The sequence below is a fragment of the Diprion similis genome, chromosome 6 (assembly GCF_021155765.1).
Source record: "Diprion similis isolate iyDipSimi1 chromosome 6, iyDipSimi1.1, whole genome shotgun sequence".
Lineage (NCBI taxonomy): Eukaryota > Metazoa > Arthropoda > Insecta > Hymenoptera > Diprionidae > Diprion > Diprion similis.
Genome location: NC_060110.1, coordinates 19,258,293 through 19,277,147, shown reverse-complemented (window position 1 = coordinate 19,277,147; position 18,855 = coordinate 19,258,293). Strand labels below are relative to the sequence as shown.

The 18,855-nt window shown below is 41.1% G+C and overlaps 2 protein-coding genes across 7 annotated transcripts in view; one reads left to right on the top strand and one right to left on the bottom strand.

Moving 5' to 3' along the window:
* Window positions 1-13,367, top strand: part of LOC124407200 (nesprin-1) — a 126,882-nt gene extending 113,515 nt beyond the window's left edge. For all 5 annotated transcript variants that reach the window (XM_046883085.1, XM_046883083.1, XM_046883082.1 and 2 more), the window contains 8 exons: window positions 4,825-5,082; window positions 6,345-9,083; window positions 9,212-9,396; window positions 9,704-9,742; window positions 9,919-10,425; window positions 10,532-10,775; window positions 11,335-11,390; window positions 11,685-13,367. In XM_046883085.1, the coding sequence (XP_046739041.1) occupies window positions 4,825-5,082; window positions 6,345-9,083; window positions 9,212-9,396; window positions 9,704-9,742; window positions 9,919-10,425; window positions 10,532-10,775; window positions 11,335-11,390; window positions 11,685-11,904 (4,248 nt within the window). In that variant the 3' untranslated portion in view covers window positions 11,905-13,367. The remainder of the gene's footprint in view (window positions 1-4,824; window positions 5,083-6,344; window positions 9,084-9,211; window positions 9,397-9,703; window positions 9,743-9,918; window positions 10,426-10,531; window positions 10,776-11,334; window positions 11,391-11,684) is intronic.
* Window positions 13,368-13,523: 156 nt separating this feature from the next.
* On the bottom strand, window positions 13,524-18,542 carry LOC124407201 (protein HIRA homolog). 2 transcript variants are annotated; one of them, XM_046883086.1, is made up of 11 exons: window positions 18,212-18,542; window positions 18,069-18,131; window positions 17,555-17,665; window positions 16,437-17,035; window positions 16,064-16,345; window positions 15,488-15,867; window positions 14,813-15,365; window positions 14,541-14,730; window positions 14,102-14,386; window positions 13,916-14,010; window positions 13,524-13,830 (listed from the first exon to the last, which is right to left on the bottom strand). In XM_046883086.1, exons 1-11 carry the CDS (start codon window positions 18,246-18,248, stop codon window positions 13,714-13,716), a joined length of 2,712 nt encoding a protein of 903 aa, XP_046739042.1. In that variant the 5' UTR covers window positions 18,249-18,542; the 3' UTR covers window positions 13,524-13,713. The 2 variants fall into 2 exon arrangements, with proteins under 2 accessions (XP_046739042.1, XP_046739043.1); XM_046883087.1 differs by having other exon boundaries at window positions 13,525-13,830; window positions 15,488-15,753; window positions 18,212-18,541.
* Window positions 18,543-18,855: the final 313 nt, after the last annotated feature.

Sequence of the window (18,855 nt, the reverse complement as noted above, 5' to 3'; positions counted from 1 at the left end):
CGTGCTCTATACATATACATACCTACTTCAGGCAAAACTTGATTTTATAAAATTGCGGGAATCAGTGAATCCTTTCGTAAACAATTTCCACAACTAATCTGATACTACGATAATTCTCGTCGAAATATTCGCAAAGCTCTAAGTATAGCAGTGCAATAAATTGAAACCGTTCAAGTTCCTGTTGCGCTCACTAATTGTTTGGCGTATTTAATCCGGATGGTAGTACAAGCCCAAGGCGTTGGTAATAGAACATGCCGTGCTTGAGTAGCTTATACTTACTCGTGACACACGCTGATTTCAAGATACAGACATCCCAGCAACCCGTATTACCTATAATTTAATTCATTCGTAGTTGAACGCTACCGTCAGCACGTTGAACGCAAGTTCTTATCTGCAGTTTGCAGCCTCTTCAGAAGAGATTATCTTAACAACGTGGCCTCTAGAGATCAGTCAGTGTTTCTGGGACCTCATTAAAGATGAAACGAAGAGATTTTAATCATAATAAATCGGGTTTAACTAATCAGTCGTTTACTTCTATTCCCAATATCTCGCAATAGGTTTCTTGCTTTGGGGATATTTAAGTCATCGTGAAAAATGATCAGTTTGAGAAGATATTAATTGAATGTTCTTGCGACGAACCGAATACAGAAATACAAAACAAATATCGCGCGCAAGAAAACTCGTAAATGAATGGTCTCGCGGTGCTTTATTTGTATGGAAAGACTTGGTACATCCGGTCTTCGGCTCGCCTTCATGGCCAGTTTTTGTCCCTAACCCACGGCGCCCCAAGAGTCTAACATATGGTCGGAAAATGAACAGTTGTCGCTGTTGCAGAACACACGTGATTTCGTCAGGCATTGACAAATCGAACGCCACTGCGTCACGAGTTAAAATTGAAATTTTAGAAAATGGTTCATTTCATTTTTGATCAATAGTTTGAAAAAATGTACGCAGTTTGCTATATTATAGCAATACTGAATTGACTTTAAAGAGAAAAGAAAAATCTATTTGTTTAAATTAGTGAGAAACAATTTTCCGAAACAAAATAAGTCATTTTAGTTTATAGTTTATAATTTTCTTCTTTATTTCCTTCTACATTTCTAAGAGAATCGCTGTTAGCTTACGACTGTAGTAATTAAATAAAAACTATGTTCATACACGACCATCTCGTAATACAATAAAGTTACCAAAAAAGTATTAATATTCAACCACCCAGCGTATAATTGTGGGTATTTTTATCACTTACTGGAAACAAAAATTCTAATAATTTATTGTTGAATTTGAATCGGAGTCTAGTCTTCAAATATATTGATTATAAAATTGAAATGGACCATCATCTTTCCTCGGGCGATCTCCACCCTCCCGGTCCTTCGGACCCCTTCAATGACTGATTATCCCGCGTGGCTTGGGGGGTCGTCGGATGACGCACGCGTGATCATCATCTCGAAAAGTGCGTCAGACACGTGCAGAGTTCTGGCCGGTTATTCGAAAAAGCGTAGCCATTGTCATCCCCAGTCAGATCGCCCGGCGGCTCCCCTGTTTTTGAATGGAAACCTCTGTAGGGTGGGGAAAAATGGTCGAAGATTTTTGGAAGGGTGCTCGGCGAGTCGGTCGGAGGGGTCGTCGACAGTCGACAGGGGAAGTATTGTGCGAGGGAGTCGGCGCATCGATCCTCCCAGACGCCAGTCTGGACCAGGGCGTCGCGACGCCTGCTTCACCGATACACATCTGCGTTCAATCTTCATTCGTGTGTATCCGTGCCTGCCAACCGGCGTTTTCGGATTTTGGAAATACTTGCAAAAATTGCAGGACTTTCCCTGGATGTGAGCCGATACTCGACGACGAGGAGTTCGTCTGGGCTGGTTCTCAAGTGTTAATTTTTTGTATCTATACAACACAGTGTTTCGTTATAACGCTATAGTGATTTCATCTCGGTTGTTGTTGCCCACGCTAATAAAACTCGGCTAAAATTAATACACCCGGGTCCGGGGTTTTTAAATTGATATAATCAGCCGGGTCTCTCTCTTATATGACTTTTACGCCCACTTTCTCGGTACGTTGCTTGCGCAGATATGACGTTCCTTCCGAGTATCTGTACACACGTGTTTCGCTATCTCTATCTTTCTCGTTCTCTCGTTTTCGTTCTGGTGGCTTAGGGCCATGTGATGTCAATTAGTGAAACGTCAAAGTGCAGTCGAGGGCACGTGAAGATTATTATACCACTGCGGTACAAATGAGCGAACTATGTGCACTCCGGAAGAACTAAAGGTATAATAGCGTTAAGAAACAGCAGGCGTTTATCTCTCGATATTTCTTCTCTTTTCTGTAATGTTCTCTACTTGTAGGTCATTGGAGTTCAATTGTTTTAATCGCAGTAAGTCTGTAGCTTCAATTGATCGCAAAACCTGACCCAATTACTGTAAGATCACTTCAGACATTAGAACAAAAAAGAAAGATGAAGACACATGTTTCATAAAAGCATGGTTTATCGTTATTTTTGTCATCTCGGACTGTTAATTACTTTCTCTAACTAGATCAGCACTAAACTTATCTCGCATGTCACATCTTAGGTAAATACAATTAACTAAATTCCTTAACTTGCACATATCTGCAAAATTCTGCCTACTACCTATACATATAATAAAAATTGAATTATTTGAAAGTTTGTTTTGTACAAGATGGTTTGTAAAAAGTGTGGTATTCGGACGATAGACCGACCACCGATAATAGCCCACGTACTTCAATGTAATTCAGTTGGTTTGGAATAGAACATATAGACGGGAACTAAAAATGTCAATGACCTAACATTTATTTTCGGTTCGTTATGCCGTCGCTTTCTTTTTTTTTTTTTTTTTTTTTTTAAATTGTACAGACATGGTCAAGAAATTGGGTGTGAAAAAAGATTTAATATTCTGAAAATTTTCTTTCCCAGTTTTTATCACAGAAGCATACATAGCACCGGTTATTTACGATTACGAAGACCCCAAACCTTTTTTGTAAAGAATTTGTATACCTGCAGTTGGATATAACATAAAAATTGAGGAGTTATTTGTTGCAGCGAGCATTTCAATTAAATTAATTAGCTTCATAGACGGTACCTATAAGACTGCGATTGACTAAAGTACCAATTAATTACTCGATCTATTAATTACTTGAGTATCAAGAATTGACTGTATACTCGACCGTTGTTTAATTAAATATAGTCTGATTACGCGAACACGAATAACACACTTGGTAACTCGGCGATTACGTCAAATGCTTCCAAATCATCAGAATTCTGTTGAGCGTAATTCGCCATCTGTTCGCAGTTGCTGGTTTATACGGGCTGCTTAAACATCTGGTGACATATATGCATGAATATAACTCGAAAATTTTTTTTTCAAGCAATCGTTTCGGAGATGAAACGCATTATGTGTATCGCTGAATGGTATCGGTTTTAAGGATATAAAATTTATCCAAAGCTTATCGGAATTCGGATAGTAATGACATGGGAAAGATCCTTGGATTGTCGATGAAATTCTATATGTGTATAAGCTACCAACTGCGGTTGAAATTCGGTTCAAAATTATAACACTCCTGTAGCCTGGTGGAGAGCGACGGAGGAGACTGAAACCTCGTGGTGATATCTATAAATATCCTCAAAGTCACAATAAACACACGCTCGCGCACAAGAGTTGGTTTGTTCCGGGGCAAATACCAGCAAATATATAGAATACCGGCAGCTGCCATAGTTCCCGCGTATTATATACGAAAAGGAAATTCCTACGGACGATTTAGTGAAAGTTTGAATAAATTTTATTTTTTTTTCTCAGGAAATAATATCAATAAATAAATTACAGGGATAATTTTGTGCTGCCGTTGAATTTGTATAATACAGAAATAATGCTTGACGGTTATAGAAGCTGTTGACCTCGGAAACTTTCGGTTGCGTCAGTATCGATATTAGAATATTGTGTAGCTTTTGAAACGAGAATCCTTAACGTTCGGAGAAAAAAGAATTTCTCGAACGATTTTAGAGCTGCACCGATAATACAGCTGGCTAAAAAAAGAACAGAGTCTGTAAGAATATATCCGTTTTGTTACATACTTTCGGACAACAAGTAACATTAATACGTAAGGATAATTCTTCGAATCGTAATTGGACCTTGAGGAACGATAATTATTACGCATTTATAAACAAGATTAAGATGTTCTTTGGATATATTTGAATGAATTTTATTACCACTGTGTATTTCAATTGGATTTCGGTAAATTGCACTTGGTGTTGATTGAAAATTTCTTCACCGTATAGTTCTTTAAATATTTTTTGAATAACTGTCATGTAAGCCGAAGCATCGAGTCCAGACAGATTTTTTAAAACTCGTCTTTTGTGACAGTTCATCACAAAATTAGAGAAGACATGATATAACTGCCAGAGCTGCTAAAACAGGATTTGGCATATAACACTAACTTACAACTTTGAATGTTATTTTTGTTCAAGATTAAAACTGATTACTCGATTTGCAAGAAGTTGATCAGGAAAAACCAGCCTTAACCAGCACATAACTTCAACCATAAAATCTGCCCAGAATTAAAAAAAATGAATTTATGAAGTTTTTATAAACAGGTGTTTGAATCGAGGGAATTAACTGTAAACAAATTTAATCCAATCTTAATTGCTTTATCATTCCCTTAAAAATTTAACTATATAAATATCTGGAGATCGTCGATTATGTCACTGAATTAATGTCATTAAAATGTTGCGATCAATTTCGAAAAAAAAATTGTTATTTTCATTCTCCTCGCTCAATTTTTTGACGGCTTTCTTTTCCCACTAAAATTCAGGTTTGCGAGGAAACACTGGCCGAGCACAAGGAGAGATTGGCCGAACTTCGTGGACTTGTGGCACAGATCGCCTCGGACGTTGGCCTTGACGCAGGCGGCCCCCTGGACACGGAGGTCGAGGCGTTGGGTCGCCGTCTTGAGGATGTAAGGGAAGCTCTGTCGACCCTAGCCGACACAGCTGATGCTAGAGCGCTGACCCAGGAGTTGGCGATCGGTGATCTTAACCATACGAAGATCTTCCTCGACTCGGTGCAGCAGGTGTGTACGCCATTTTCAACGATGTAAACTTTAAATTATATCACCAGCCTATCTGTCTATAAACTGGAACGGAAGTGCGTGATTTGTACAATTTGCATTGTTTTGCAGTGCCGGAAGAAGCGAGTTTGTACACGGAGAGAAAGGATTATTTGAGTCAAGTGATATTCGTTTGATTCAACTAAATTGCGGCGAACACAATATACTCTTGTTGGTCTAACAAAATTTGGTTGAATCAACTAAGCATTTTGTTAGACCGATAGATCTTGATTTAATGGGAGTCAAATAAATATTTAATTCGCCGCCCGTGACCAAGTATTTAGTTGATTCAATGAATTTTTTCTCTCAGTGTACGTTAAGTAGATATATGCTTATAGATCGTTCTCTTCCCGTTATTTTCTTCTCAAAGTAGTCTTCGAAAGTAGTCAGAAATCTTGTTTATGGTATCCTCGGATGCTGTCGTGACTATATCCAGACACGATGTCACCAGCACAAGTGCCGCTCTTGACAGAGTCAACTTTACGTATGGCTCTTAGGATATTGTGAAGTCAAGTGGAGCGTTTGGGGACGGCATTTTTTTTTCATGTAAACAAAAACAAGTTCAAACGAAAAGTGGACTTGCCAATAAAGAGAGTATCTACAGCGCAACTTTGGTTGGAAAATAAGAAAAAAGAAATGAATAATCGCTATCTCAGAAACGGACGAGACGCGGCTTTTTAACTTAATTGGTGATTTCGAGGTTTAGATTGAAAAAGCATGTATACGTGGCGTGGATTTACGATATTGCGAGTTATTAGTCACGGCGCCTTTCCCGTTCATGTTAGCGCGGGCATTTGGCGCGATTCTGGTGCTTGGCACAACTCAATCATACCCCCCGGCACACGCTTATATTTTAATTGTAGTTTCGAAACAATTTGTTATGTCAAGGTCAGTAGGCTCACTGAGTGGCAATTACATTGGTCACGGAATCCGCAACAGCTGAGTGGCTGTGGTTCCTATAACTTTGCGTACATAACATTAGAGTTTAGAAGGCGGCGCAAATTCCCCGATAGAATTTCCATTGCAGAGCGCTGTTGCAATCACCCGATTCAAGATCAAACAGCGATTAGCAGCATGCTATATCTCCAACAATTTAAGATGAATTTTTTTCCTCCCGCTTTGTGTAAACATATTTTCCAAACAGTGTTTCACTTTAACTTTGCTACCACGTACGAAGAAGTCGGTTGTTAAAATAATCATACAACACAATTTTATCTCGTTTCCAGAGTCTCGCGGCCGTAGGTCATGGAGATTCAAAGGAACAACTAAAATTACTCAGAAATCATCTACTGGCGTTAACGCGAACGGAACCTCAGTTGCAATCGATAAAAGACCGAGCCCTGGAGGCTGCACCCCAAGAAACCTCCGTCGTCGAAGTACTCCAGCTATGGCAGAGGGTTTTCCGAGAGACTTTCCAGCAGTACCATCGGCTGTCGGCTCGATTGGTCCGTTCGCAGGACGGCGCGGCTGCTTTGCGTCTCTGGCAAGAGTACTTGGCTCATGTACAAGCCTTCCTGTCAATGGGAGTCCCCGGGGATTACAGCGGACTCTCAGAGCACAGACACCTGTGCGAGGTCCATAAGAACCTGCTGACCGATCAGCAGAACCTTTTGCTGACCGTGAATTCCGAAGAGGGTCGTGAACTCTCCGTCGCCGAGCAGTTCAACGCCTTGACGAATCTCCACAATGAGACTCTCGCAAAGATCATGGAACGACATGCTGCGGTGCGTGACCGTCTCGCGGCTTGGGAAAAGTACAGACATGACCAGAACAGGCTTTTGGCCTGGCTCAAGGAAACTGAAAGGGAGAGGAGCAGGCTCCAGCTCCGGTTCATCCATCTGCGAAGACTGGACAAGGTCCTCGCGAGAATACATTCTCTCTTGGAGAAGTTACCCGCCGGCGAAATGCAGGCCGAGTCTCTTTCCGGGCAGCAAGAATCTCTGCTGATCAACTGCGACGAGGCTCTTGCAGCTTCGGTGCGCATGGAACACGCCGCCAATACCCAACGCATAGCAAACATTCGGGCTGGACTTGAAACTTGGAAAGACTTCGTCGTCCGGATACAGGAGCTCAGTGAACAGCATGAGAAACAAACCGCCAAAATCACGTCCGCCTTCCAAGAGGTCAGCCAATCGCTGAACAACGCCTTCCTCCTTGGACCCACCAGTTTGACGCGAACTCGTCAACAGCTGGACTCGCTACAGGATGTCAAAGCCAAACTGGCTGCTACCACCTCCGATCTTGAAGCACTTGGTGTAACTGCTGAACAGTTGAAGGAGTGCTTGAGTCCTTCCGACATGAAGTCCCTGAACCAGCACGGTTCTCTTCTGTGGCAGCAGCACGGGGACCTCGAACATCAGTTGGCTCTTCTTGCTCACAGACTGGGAGAACGATGCGGCCTTTATAACCGCTGGGAAACTAGACGATCTCGATTGATCACTTGGACAGTGGATGCCGAGGATAGAATACAGAACTGTGACTCTATGGCTCTGGATGAACCTGAAGAGGCTCTGAAGAGGGTAGAGTCCGAACTTCAAGCCGAAATGGCTCTTAAGCAGAGGGAATTAGATTGGCTTCAGAATACTGGTAAAGAGCTGATCGAGGTCGCAGAGGACAGCACTGAGAGAGTGAAACTGGAGAAATCGTTGAACGAGCTTAACGAAAGATGGTTGAAGTTGTTGAATGCCAGTAAGGCTCGGACAAGCAAGATAGAAGATCTGGTCCACACGACGAATAACTTGGAAAGACGAATAGCCGAGATAAGACAGTGGCTCGGAGGAATCGAAGTGCAGTTGAATGAGCCGTTCATCCTTGAAGCTAGGAATCAGAATGCCGTCGACAAGAAGCTCCAAGATCACGACGTCCTGCAGAAGATGATCGAAGCCGAAAGCGGTAACATCGGAGAGGTTCTGAACCTGTGTGAAATACTACTAAGCGATTGTGACTCTTGGAAGGCGTCCTTTAACACGGATGCCATCAAGTCTGGGATGGACGGTTTGGAACGACGGTGGAAAGCGGCTTGCGTTGGTTCCACAGAGCGCAAACGGAAGATCATGAATGCGTGGAAGCTGCTCCAGCAGTTGGAGAAGCTGAAAACAGAACACGAGCAGTGGCTCGTAAAAACCGAATCGGAGTTGCAGAAGCTCGAGAGCAACGTCGATGACCTGTCGAAAGAGGAGACTGCGAAGACTGTGCAGAAGGCCAAAAAGATGTTAAAAGACGTCGAAGCTCACAGTCCCGCTCTTCAGATACTCGAACAGAACTACAGTCGCCTCGCTAAGGGTGGCTTGGAGCCTGACAATTTGAGATCGTTGACTGCTGATGTTCGTGGAGTAATCGACAGGTGGAACGCGCTTCGACCCAGAATCGATGCCGTGCTGACTGCGCTGCAAAGAGAGCAGAAGAATTATCGCGAATTCATCACCATCCACGGGACAGCTGTCGTCGGGCTGACGCAAATCGACGTTCGCTTGACGCAACTTCAGCACTTGGCTACCCCAGAGCAAAAAGCCTCGCCGAGAAAAAGACTGCAGCAACTTACAGAGATAGAAAAAGAATTGGTGACGTTGGGCGCGACCCTAGAACGAGCTGATAAATTAGCGCTGGAAATGATGGAGGAGAGTCACGCCGATGATGTCGGTACTATTCAGGAACTTGTTGACGAATATCAACTCTTGTGGAAGGACATTAAATCACGTGTGGCTGATCTCCGCACTCAAGTTGAGTCGCAAGAGAAAATTGAAGTCGACGAAGCCATACAGGTGGAAACACTTAAATTTGAACAAGATTCGGCCGTGCAGGTTGACACCTTGCCAAGAATCATCAGGATGACATCGTGCGACGCTTATCTCATGGAATTGGAGGGCGCGATCAGAGAGTGTCGAGCCGCGCTTGATGCTCTAGAGGTTGCCGTTGCACCGGATCCTGTTGCGGGACCGGGTCTTCCTGCCGCTGCGAAAATCATGGTGAGTATCAATGCTGAATCATTATTGTTGAAGTGATGGAAACTCGTCACAGAATGTGATGAAACTCAAGTGCTATTCACTTTGCTTTTGGATTCCACCATTATATTCGTTTGTACTTATTCACCCAGGCTAAATTGATTGGAAGCTGTCAATCCTCCGTGGAATTGGTCAGACATTTACACGGTTTGCTGGTCGGAGACGAAAAGCTGAGTGACGAAGCTGCGAGGAGTTCTGAAGTCGCAGTGCTGACAGCTCGATATGAGGAACTCTTGATTCGAGCACGAGCTAGAGAACAACAAATAAGAGAAATCAGGTACTTTATCCTACGGAATCAAATTTGCTTTTGAAATTTTCAAATCGTCCATCATGGAATCTATTTTGCGCATTAACAACGAAAAATAACGCTTTTATTTCAGCCTAACTATGATCACATTATAAAGTCTGGGTATTATTTTTTACGTATGATGATTACTTCAACTTATACAATATTAATATTATACACTTGCAGAATTCGATCATACACATTTTCTCCAGCTTACAATGGTTTTAAACAATATTAATCAACAATAATATTTTCAACGCCACCGCCATACTAACTCAAATTTATTCTTCATGTCCAGGTCTCCTCTCTCAGACGATTACTCTTTTCCATGCGAACAGTGAGTCCTTTAACTTACCAACTTACAACATTAACAGTGCATGACATGTATGATAATCCACAGTTTCAAACGCAATACCACAATCTCCATGCAAACATACGTACACGCGCAAACGATTAATTACTACTACTGAATACGAACACTTGTTCTAAACATCTCTCTTATCCAAAATACAGTGACGGCGGAAGGTTGACATGTCCTCTTTGCTCCCGGCGAAATTGGGCTCAGCTGGACAATGATCTATGGAGATTAGAAAAGTGGCTACAGCTGGCAGAGGGTACACAAAGCGAGCAACATTCGCCGCCGAGTGATATAGAACAACTCGAAGACGTGATACAAGACCACCGTGAATTCCTACTCGATCTTGACAGTCACAAGAGCATAGTTGTCAGTCTGAATATAGTGGGAACTCATCTCGCTGATCACACGGAAGACATAGAACGTGCAAACGAACTGCGGGATAGATTGGCAACGGCGAATATGCGTTGGGACAGAGTTTGCCAAGCAGCAGGCTCGTGGCAATCCGCACTGCAAACAGCTCTCATGGGCAATCAGCAGTTCCACCGTATCATCGAGGAACTCGTTGCGTGGCTCGAAAGAACCGAGGTTTCAATAAGAGCCAGCGAACCCATCGACCTAACGGAAAATAACAACATCATCCAGGCAAAGTACAACAAGTTTAGGTAAGTGTTCGCCCAATTATTTGCAGGCAAAGTTAACCAGCGATGGTAAGATCACACTGGAGAAATAGCAGTGGATCACTGTTTTAATAACGATTGTATGTTCCAGGGAGCTACGCAGTGATCTCGAGCGATGCGAACCTCGCGTATTGTCTCTGCAGGAGTCTGCTAACCAGTTGCTGGAAGAACGGGGTGAAGCTCGTGGAAGACTTTCGGAACTTCGTCTTCGGTTACAGTCGCTTCGTCGACTGACCGGAATATACGCCTTAAAATTGGGCGCAGCTCTCGGATTAGATCCACGAGAAGTGGGCCTCGCTGCAACATCTTCTTCCCTTGCGTCCCTTTCTCAAGATGTAAGTATTTAGTCGATCACAAGAAGGTGTTAATCCTGTAACGTAAAATTTTGCAACATTGATGATTTTTTTTTTTTTTTTTTAACGAGAAACAAATCTGCCAGATTATGAACAATCGTTTTTCCAAGCAATGACAATGAATTTAAATTGAGTTGTAATGAACCATGAAAACTTTCAAATTGCAGTTTATCACCAATTGTGTGCTGAGAGTTAATTATTACATGAATATAGTTTACTCTGTGCGATTATCATTGTAGTAATGAGAAAAAAATTTTAAGCGCAATAAATTGCATAACGCGAAAAATGAGTTCTGACATCGTTCGTACTTAATCAAAACTATAATGTTTTCTTTTGTATTATTGGATTAAGGTAACCCAGGTAATTGCACCAAAGTAGAGCCACATCTAGGTAAAAATAATGATAATGTAGTTTGATGGGATTGAGAAAAACGATATGGAATGTATATTCGCCTATCTAAATTCTGCTCGTACGTATGAAGTAGAAACCACACAGTGCACCGTACCTATAGTTTTCGTTTTCTTTTTTTGTTTAATTTTAGTTACTCGACGAAGCTACCTCAGGAACTGTTCAACCCCACGACACGGCTGCTGGAGAGTATGTTTCACTATTTCCTTGTATACAATCATTAAGAAATAGAAGTATAACACTCATTTTAAGCCCATCAAGTGTTTGTATTCAAATACGTGATATTGATATCACTCATTTTCTTCAAAAGAATTTTATATCAAAGCAATATATTTTGCTGAAACGTATTTGAAAAATAGCGTTTTATAGTTTTCACTCGTAGAGCACCTGTGTATCTGTATTTTTATTATAGTTGGAGTATATCATTTCAGCGACGTGAAAAAATCTACCTATTCATTATATTGTCGTTTACCTGTGTTACAGTGGTGACAACGAAGATCGAACCGTATTAGCGCGAGGATATCGGTTCTTCGGACGTGTTTTACGAGCCTCGCTTCCGATCCAGGCGCTAATGCTGTTGTTGCTTGGCGTTGCAACTTTGGTACCTTCGGCGGAAGAAGATTACAGTTGCACGCTCTCTAACAATTTGGCGAAAAGCCTGAGTCCAACATTTGAATATACTAACGGACCTCCTCCCCTGTAACAGTGTCAAAGACATTAATATTTCATCTCAAATGCCAGTCAGTATAGAGTTTATAGCATGATGTAATCTGTGCTAGAGTAAAAGTGTTGAAATGTGCAAGGGTTTAATCATTCGGTGGACGCATCTTTGCGCGTTATTCATACATTTTCTTTCTGTTCGCATCGCTCATCACCTAGCACAGTTTATACTGCTGTAATATTAGATTATAGTTAGTTTTACAAGAAGATTTTGTAAATAAAGAGAAAATATATAGCGGACCAAGCGGTTGAATATTCGTAATGGCTGGCAGAGAATAATCATTGTAATTTATTTTACGTTCTTTTGTATATTATGATACGATATTACGTGTACGGATGGCTCGGAAGAAGTCTTGATATATGTATGTGTAATTACCAAATCTTGACGTGTGAAATTGATATAAATTATTACGACGGTTGCATTTATGATTTTGAAAAAAAAAAAGTATGTACATACATCAAACGAAAAAAATACATACAACGCCGAGATAAAGCGATTGATAAAAAAGAAAAGGCTGACATCCTTTGATGGTAATGTATACTTATATTCTACTTAATCAAACACGCGTGCCGTATGAAATTTAATACCGCTACTACGTAATACCTATATACTATAATTTGCGATAACCGATACATATTATACGTATATTAATATTGGATATGATCACAATGTTATTTATATAATTTTTTGTTGTTGAAATGCGTCTTATTTATTATTAAAATGTTCGTGTCCGAGTTGTGATCTTATCCAAATATATGATAAAACAAAAATCAATCCCACAATATACCCTGATTAACCTCTCGTATAATATAATATTATAAAGTACTTTTATTTAACATTATAATACATGTATTCCTACTGTACGCAACATTCATACTAGAGGGGAACAAAGGATACTTGCCTAACTTTATTTTTCTATATCGTTTTAGTTTTACTGCGATTTAGTTATAAGTCTGATTTTGGAGAGTGGAACATTCAAAGTCAGACTTAGAACAATATCCATGGTCCGATGGTGCTATTCCAGTTGCGGTTTTCTCGACAGAAGGAACTTAGATATGTACAATATAATTGATTTGATTGTATAATCAATTGTTATTATATTACTGCCTTGTGTATCTGAATCAGAATGCGAAAGTTTGTCGAATGATGGTACGAACAAAGCATGTGTACCATGTTGAAAGTATAAGAAGAATCGAAAGAAATTGTTCCGAAAACGAACGAGAAATTATTGAACGCACAGATTAACCATAAGTTAATTGGCGAAATAGAATACGAATACTTACCGGGCCTAAAGCCAAATAGTTACGCTTGATAATTTACATGTTTTTTGCTTATTGCACATTGAGCTTTGTTACGTATTTTTATAAAGAAAGAGCTTAACGGTGGTGTACATCTATCGATATTATAATATATTGCTATAAACACTATTAAATACAATGCAGTTATTTAACGTATATTTTTTTCTAGATCCTTCCCTTTCCCTCGGATTATTGATTGAAAAAATTTATAATTATCTATATATTCGTCAGCTAAGTTTTAATCGTGCTATTACAAGTTGCCGACATAAAACAAGTAGTGACAACTTCACCAAACTCATTTCATAATAATTTATTTTCACTATCATACAACGTAAAATATAAAAATCTGTACAGTCTTCATTGATAAATGTTACAATAAATATACATTTTGTATAGTAGTTATGTATACCTATGTGTATATGTATATATATATATATATAAATATCATTGTTGCAATGAAAATTCAGTCTACCATGTCGTCATGCCATAATTATCATGTCTGTTTCATCGCTGCTAACTGTTCAACATATTCTAGATACAGTCTTTGCCAGCGCAGGTGCCCCCCGACAACAGCCAATACGTCGCTCAGCAGCTTGTGTTTGTTCATCCCCTGATACAGGTAAGTAAAAGGTTATTATTTTCAAATTATCAATAAAACTGAAGAAGTATGTATTTAGAGCTAGTTCATTACACACCAGCATTGTAGGTTCCCAGGCACTTTTGGCAGCCGATCCATGACTCGGTCCTAATAAATCGTCCAGTATTATCCTTAGGCGTTTCTCTAATCCATCTGCAATAAAAATTCAACTTCAAAATGGATATTTCGTCTCACTGATTAGTGAGTGTATTAGACACCAGCCAAACGACATGTCAAAACTTGCCTTGAGTCAACAAAAAAGATACTAATGCCATAAGCCAGTGAACGTATTCTTGGGAGCTGCCGAGCGCCTTTGAGGCGAGAAGTTGTTGTTCCAAGTAAGCAACAACGCTGGGCGCACTGTGAGGTGGCCTCGGGTGTGGTGGGGCACTTCCCGCTGTACGCTGAAGAGCTTCCTGCAATGATGATAGTGGACCTCGCGGGGCTCTACCACCAGACGTACTGGAAGCGACTTGAGATGACCAACGCCATACCGGATCCTGGTTATCACCAATTAACAGCCAAGTACCTGATGTATCGTTTGGAAAAAAACAATCGAGTTATGGAGTTGCAGTTGGATAAGAAATATTACCGCCAAATATGCAATAAATGACTTCTTTCGGAACTATGAAGTAAGTGAAGTGAACTCAAATTAGTGAGAATTATCAAGAACTTAGTCTTACCCATTTCTTTGTGATATATGTAAGCTCGAGCGTTGGTAAATGATAAATGTGGCATTCCATTGTGTATGGTACAGGACAAGAGTGATGCGCCAGGTGAGACTAAGTGAACTGCTGAAGTTGAAACGATGAGACGAGGAGATGGACCGATTTCCCATACTCTGACGGCGCCGCAACTGGATATGACCATTACCTTGCGAAAGAAATAGGTATGTAAACTATTTTCACGTGCTATTCAGAATGGACAACTCATTAAATAAAAACAATCAACTAACCATGTTTCCAATAGCATATAATTTGGCCAGTGGTGCTGGAGGAGCCAGTGGCGGAGCAGGTCTCGATCCTTTAGCTGGATGAAAAGTGTGAATACTGCCATCTTCTAGTGCTAATACTATAACTGCCGGGGAAGCGGCCAAGGCCACCGCATTATAACCGAGGTACAGTTCCCAAATAGGTTCAGAATCGGTGCCCCTGAATACTTGCAAGTGAGCCAATCCTTGACTACTTGTAACAGTCACCGCATAATGTCCGGCTTGTTGAGACAAAGAGCTGGACGGCTTTATCGCAGGGAAAACAATGTGATTTGCACCTCTTTCTGCAACTAATTTCAGTCTTTTGTTAGGGGTGGAATGATGCGGTTTCGAGGCAGTCTGTTCCCGGCGTTTTAACGTCAGTGTTGGAACTGGTGTTGTAGGCAGTGTGGCGTTTAATGCTGAACTGACATTGGGAGTAACAACATCGTCTCGTTTTTCTATGATAATAGAACTCTTCGTTTGTGATGTGCTGGTAAACGTCGGAGGGCCTACACCTACACCTATCGATGTGTCCCTATAAAAAATACAAAATTCGGTGTCTATATCTTGATGAATTTAGCATCAGAAATCAAATAACGATATCTAAGGATTTCACTGCAATCATTATCATAACTTTGTTATTAATTTTCAGCTCACATTGTGTCTGGTGGCGGCGGTATGAACATGGGTGTAATTCTCCTCCTTCCATCCGAGGTTCTCGTCTCAATTTGTTTATTGATGGGACCTTTAGCTGGTGTAGAAGGTGCAGAAGGAGGTGGTGCATTGTTAGCTGGCACTGGTCTCGGTGGACAAGGCTGAGAAGGTGGCACTGGAGGTTTCAAGTTGAGCAGCTCAGGGGCCTCCATGACCATACAACCCCCCTGAATCAGTGGTTTACCATACATACGTTCGTGGAGAGTGCTCTGTAAAATGACATCCGTTTGCTTACTTCCCTGCTGTACGCATTCTATCTTTTTATTCAAGTTAAGCTCGCTGCTGTTTACTGGAGAGTATCTCCCTGCAGTAGACTCTAAATTCTGTTGGAAAAGAACTGGGTATGCGATTTATACTTCAAATTTTCAAATTCTACTTCGTTCCGTTACCATCAAGTCTTTTCATGCTTGGGCAATTTGCAAGGAGTTACTTGTTAGAAAGTCCAAGTATAAACATGTGCTGTACGATTAATCATGACTTGAAAAACGATTCCATTAAAGATAACACATGTAAACATACTTGTTCTGTGTGGTCAAGTGGCTGACCAAGCTCCTGCTGCGTAAATTCGATGAAAACGACTGATCCGTCCCAGGAGCAGGCAGCCAATCTCAAGCCACATGGAGACCAGCTGGCATCCAATACTGAATGAGTGAACAATTCGTGCACCACAACCAGAGGCCTCTTGAGTGACGTCAACCACACCGAAAGTGAACGATCTCGAGATCCGATCGCAACGCAACAATACTGTTGAGGTTTCGTGCTACCAGGAGGTTTTTTTTGTAGAATATTACCATTGAATCTCTAAAAATTACAGAAGCAGACCTGAATTTTGTGGCTACATGTAACAGTGTAATCGAGTTATCAAAAGTATGAGCAGTTGATTTTCACGTACAACGCAAGTGACAGCCTTTCTATGTCCAACAAAGTCTTTGTCCTGAGTCCAGCCATCTCTTTCGATAATTTGCGCAGTTGGACCTCCACCATTCATTGCATGGGCTGAAACCAGGTATTGTCCATCAGGGCTCCATGATAGTCGGAGAACGTGGGTTGTGCCGCCACACTCTTCGAATGGCTCTGAGATTAGAGCTTCTTCGGCCCAGTCTGTAGTCCGCCAAACTCGCAATGTTTTATCGTCGGACTGTGATGCCAAGTATTTTCCAACTGGGTCCCAAGTGACACCTTTTACTAGTCCGGTGTGTCCTTTCAGTACAGCGATCACGGCTGGGAATTTAGATGCGTCCCATATGATGACACTGTTGTCAACAGATGCTGAGGCCAGCCAAGGACTATGAGGTGCCCACGCTAAGTCTAGGACGTCTCCTTCGTGAGATCTAAGTGTTGCTATACATCGCCAAGTCTCGACTCCGGCTTTGCTACCAAAGATAGAACTTCCACCACTACCTCCCGAAAGTCTCCATATCATAATGAGTTTGTCATCTCCTCCTGAGGCTAACAAGCCACCACTGCTCCAACGAACACAATTTACACATGCTGTAAGAACGTGTGATACGAGAAAATGTACGTTACTTATATATAGGCAAACAAAATGTAGTCAGCGAGTTTTTTCAACCCAAAATTTTGGGTAAGTAAAGTACTTCAGAGACTGGATGGAATGAGGGTTAAACAAGTACCAATTTCCATTTACCGTTTCATCAATATAATTCAGTGTAACGAACCTCATTGATCATGTTACATCAATTTGTTGGTAACAAATATCAGTTTGTATTATTAATAAAACCTGACCTTGGGAGTATATCGTATACTCCTCATTCGTTCCAATTGTTTGTTGTTTATTTCTCTGAGTTTCTGAATGAGTAGTTTCAGGCAGTGCAAACATTTTCAGAAACATTGCAATACTTGAGCTGTTGTAATATCAGATATCAAACAGCATTACGGTCAAGGATTTCAAATCATTGTCTGAATAAATATTATTTCCAGATTTAAATTTTCCTCTTCGAACCAGTCTCTGGATTATTGTAATTGAATACATTGACGTAAATAATTGGTTACCAAGATGATTATCTAGTTGACACAGCATTCTAGGAACATTTTGATTAATCTCCGCAGACTCATCAATTATTGGCTGCATATTCCATATTACCACTCTCCCGGAATCACCTCCTATTGAAACAATAAGAAAGAGATTATTGTTAAGAGTGGTGTACAATCTTGGATTTTAATAACAATAATAACGCGACTCCCTGATTCAACGACAAACATTTAATAATCAAGGCTTGCTTTGATAGACCAAGAACCTTGGATTGAGGCAAGCTTTGACCAGATTGATATGGAGAACTTGATACGCAACCAGTAACGAATTAGTGAGATTCGTAATTTTAGGATGAAACATATTTCCCTGGTATAAACATCGGTAGCAAAGTGTGCGCAGATTAAAAATGGGCGGGTTTTTAAATCCTAACCTATCGGACATTGCCCTTCGCGCAGGGGCCGATGGACCGAATGCTGATAAAAATGTTTGTTTTTTAAAATCCCTCTTCTGCATTAATAACGAAAACTAACTTACCTTGTCCTCCAGTCGCGAATCTCTTGCCATCGGGATGTATATCAACGGAAAATATGGGAAATTCTATAAAGGTATAAAATATGATGAAAGATATTCAAATCGGATTTGAGGTTAGGTTTCGGTTGAAATATTGCGGTACAAACCATCGTGAGTAACCCAGTTAGGTTTCAGCAGTTTCATTTTAACAAAATTTAGAAGATATTTCACACCGTGTCACAATTATCAATGAAGTTCTGTAACTAATACTGAATTCATAACCTTTTTTTTCGACAAAAATATATACCTATCTATGCATGTATTCGTGCATGTACGTTCAACTGTGCAACCGCGAAAGCTTCATGGCACCGCAACTAAAGTACCTAGCCGCGGCGAATATCGCGCTAGCGACGCCAAAACTTGTTATTCATTCAAACGATCCTGCGGATGGACCGACGGACCGACGTGAACCTCGAGAGCAAACGTGAGAAAGCCGGCATCACGCGTGGCCCTTGATCGCGCCAGGGTGGTGGCACCATCGGTGACCATTTCAGGAACCACCCGACCAGTGAATCCCCCGTATCCATCGATGCTTGATGCGCTTTGGCTTTGGCTTTGGCTTTGGCCTTGGCTTTGGCGTCAGATTTGTGAGAGCGCTCGAGAAGGGGGATAAAGCGCAGAAACGGGAATCGACTGATTGGGGACGCGGATGTGCAGCTTCTCTTTGCGCCCTCGAAAGCGTTTGGGTGAAAATATAGAAAAGTCGAAGAATCGAAAGGCCATGACAATATCGAATTTTTCAAAAACTTAA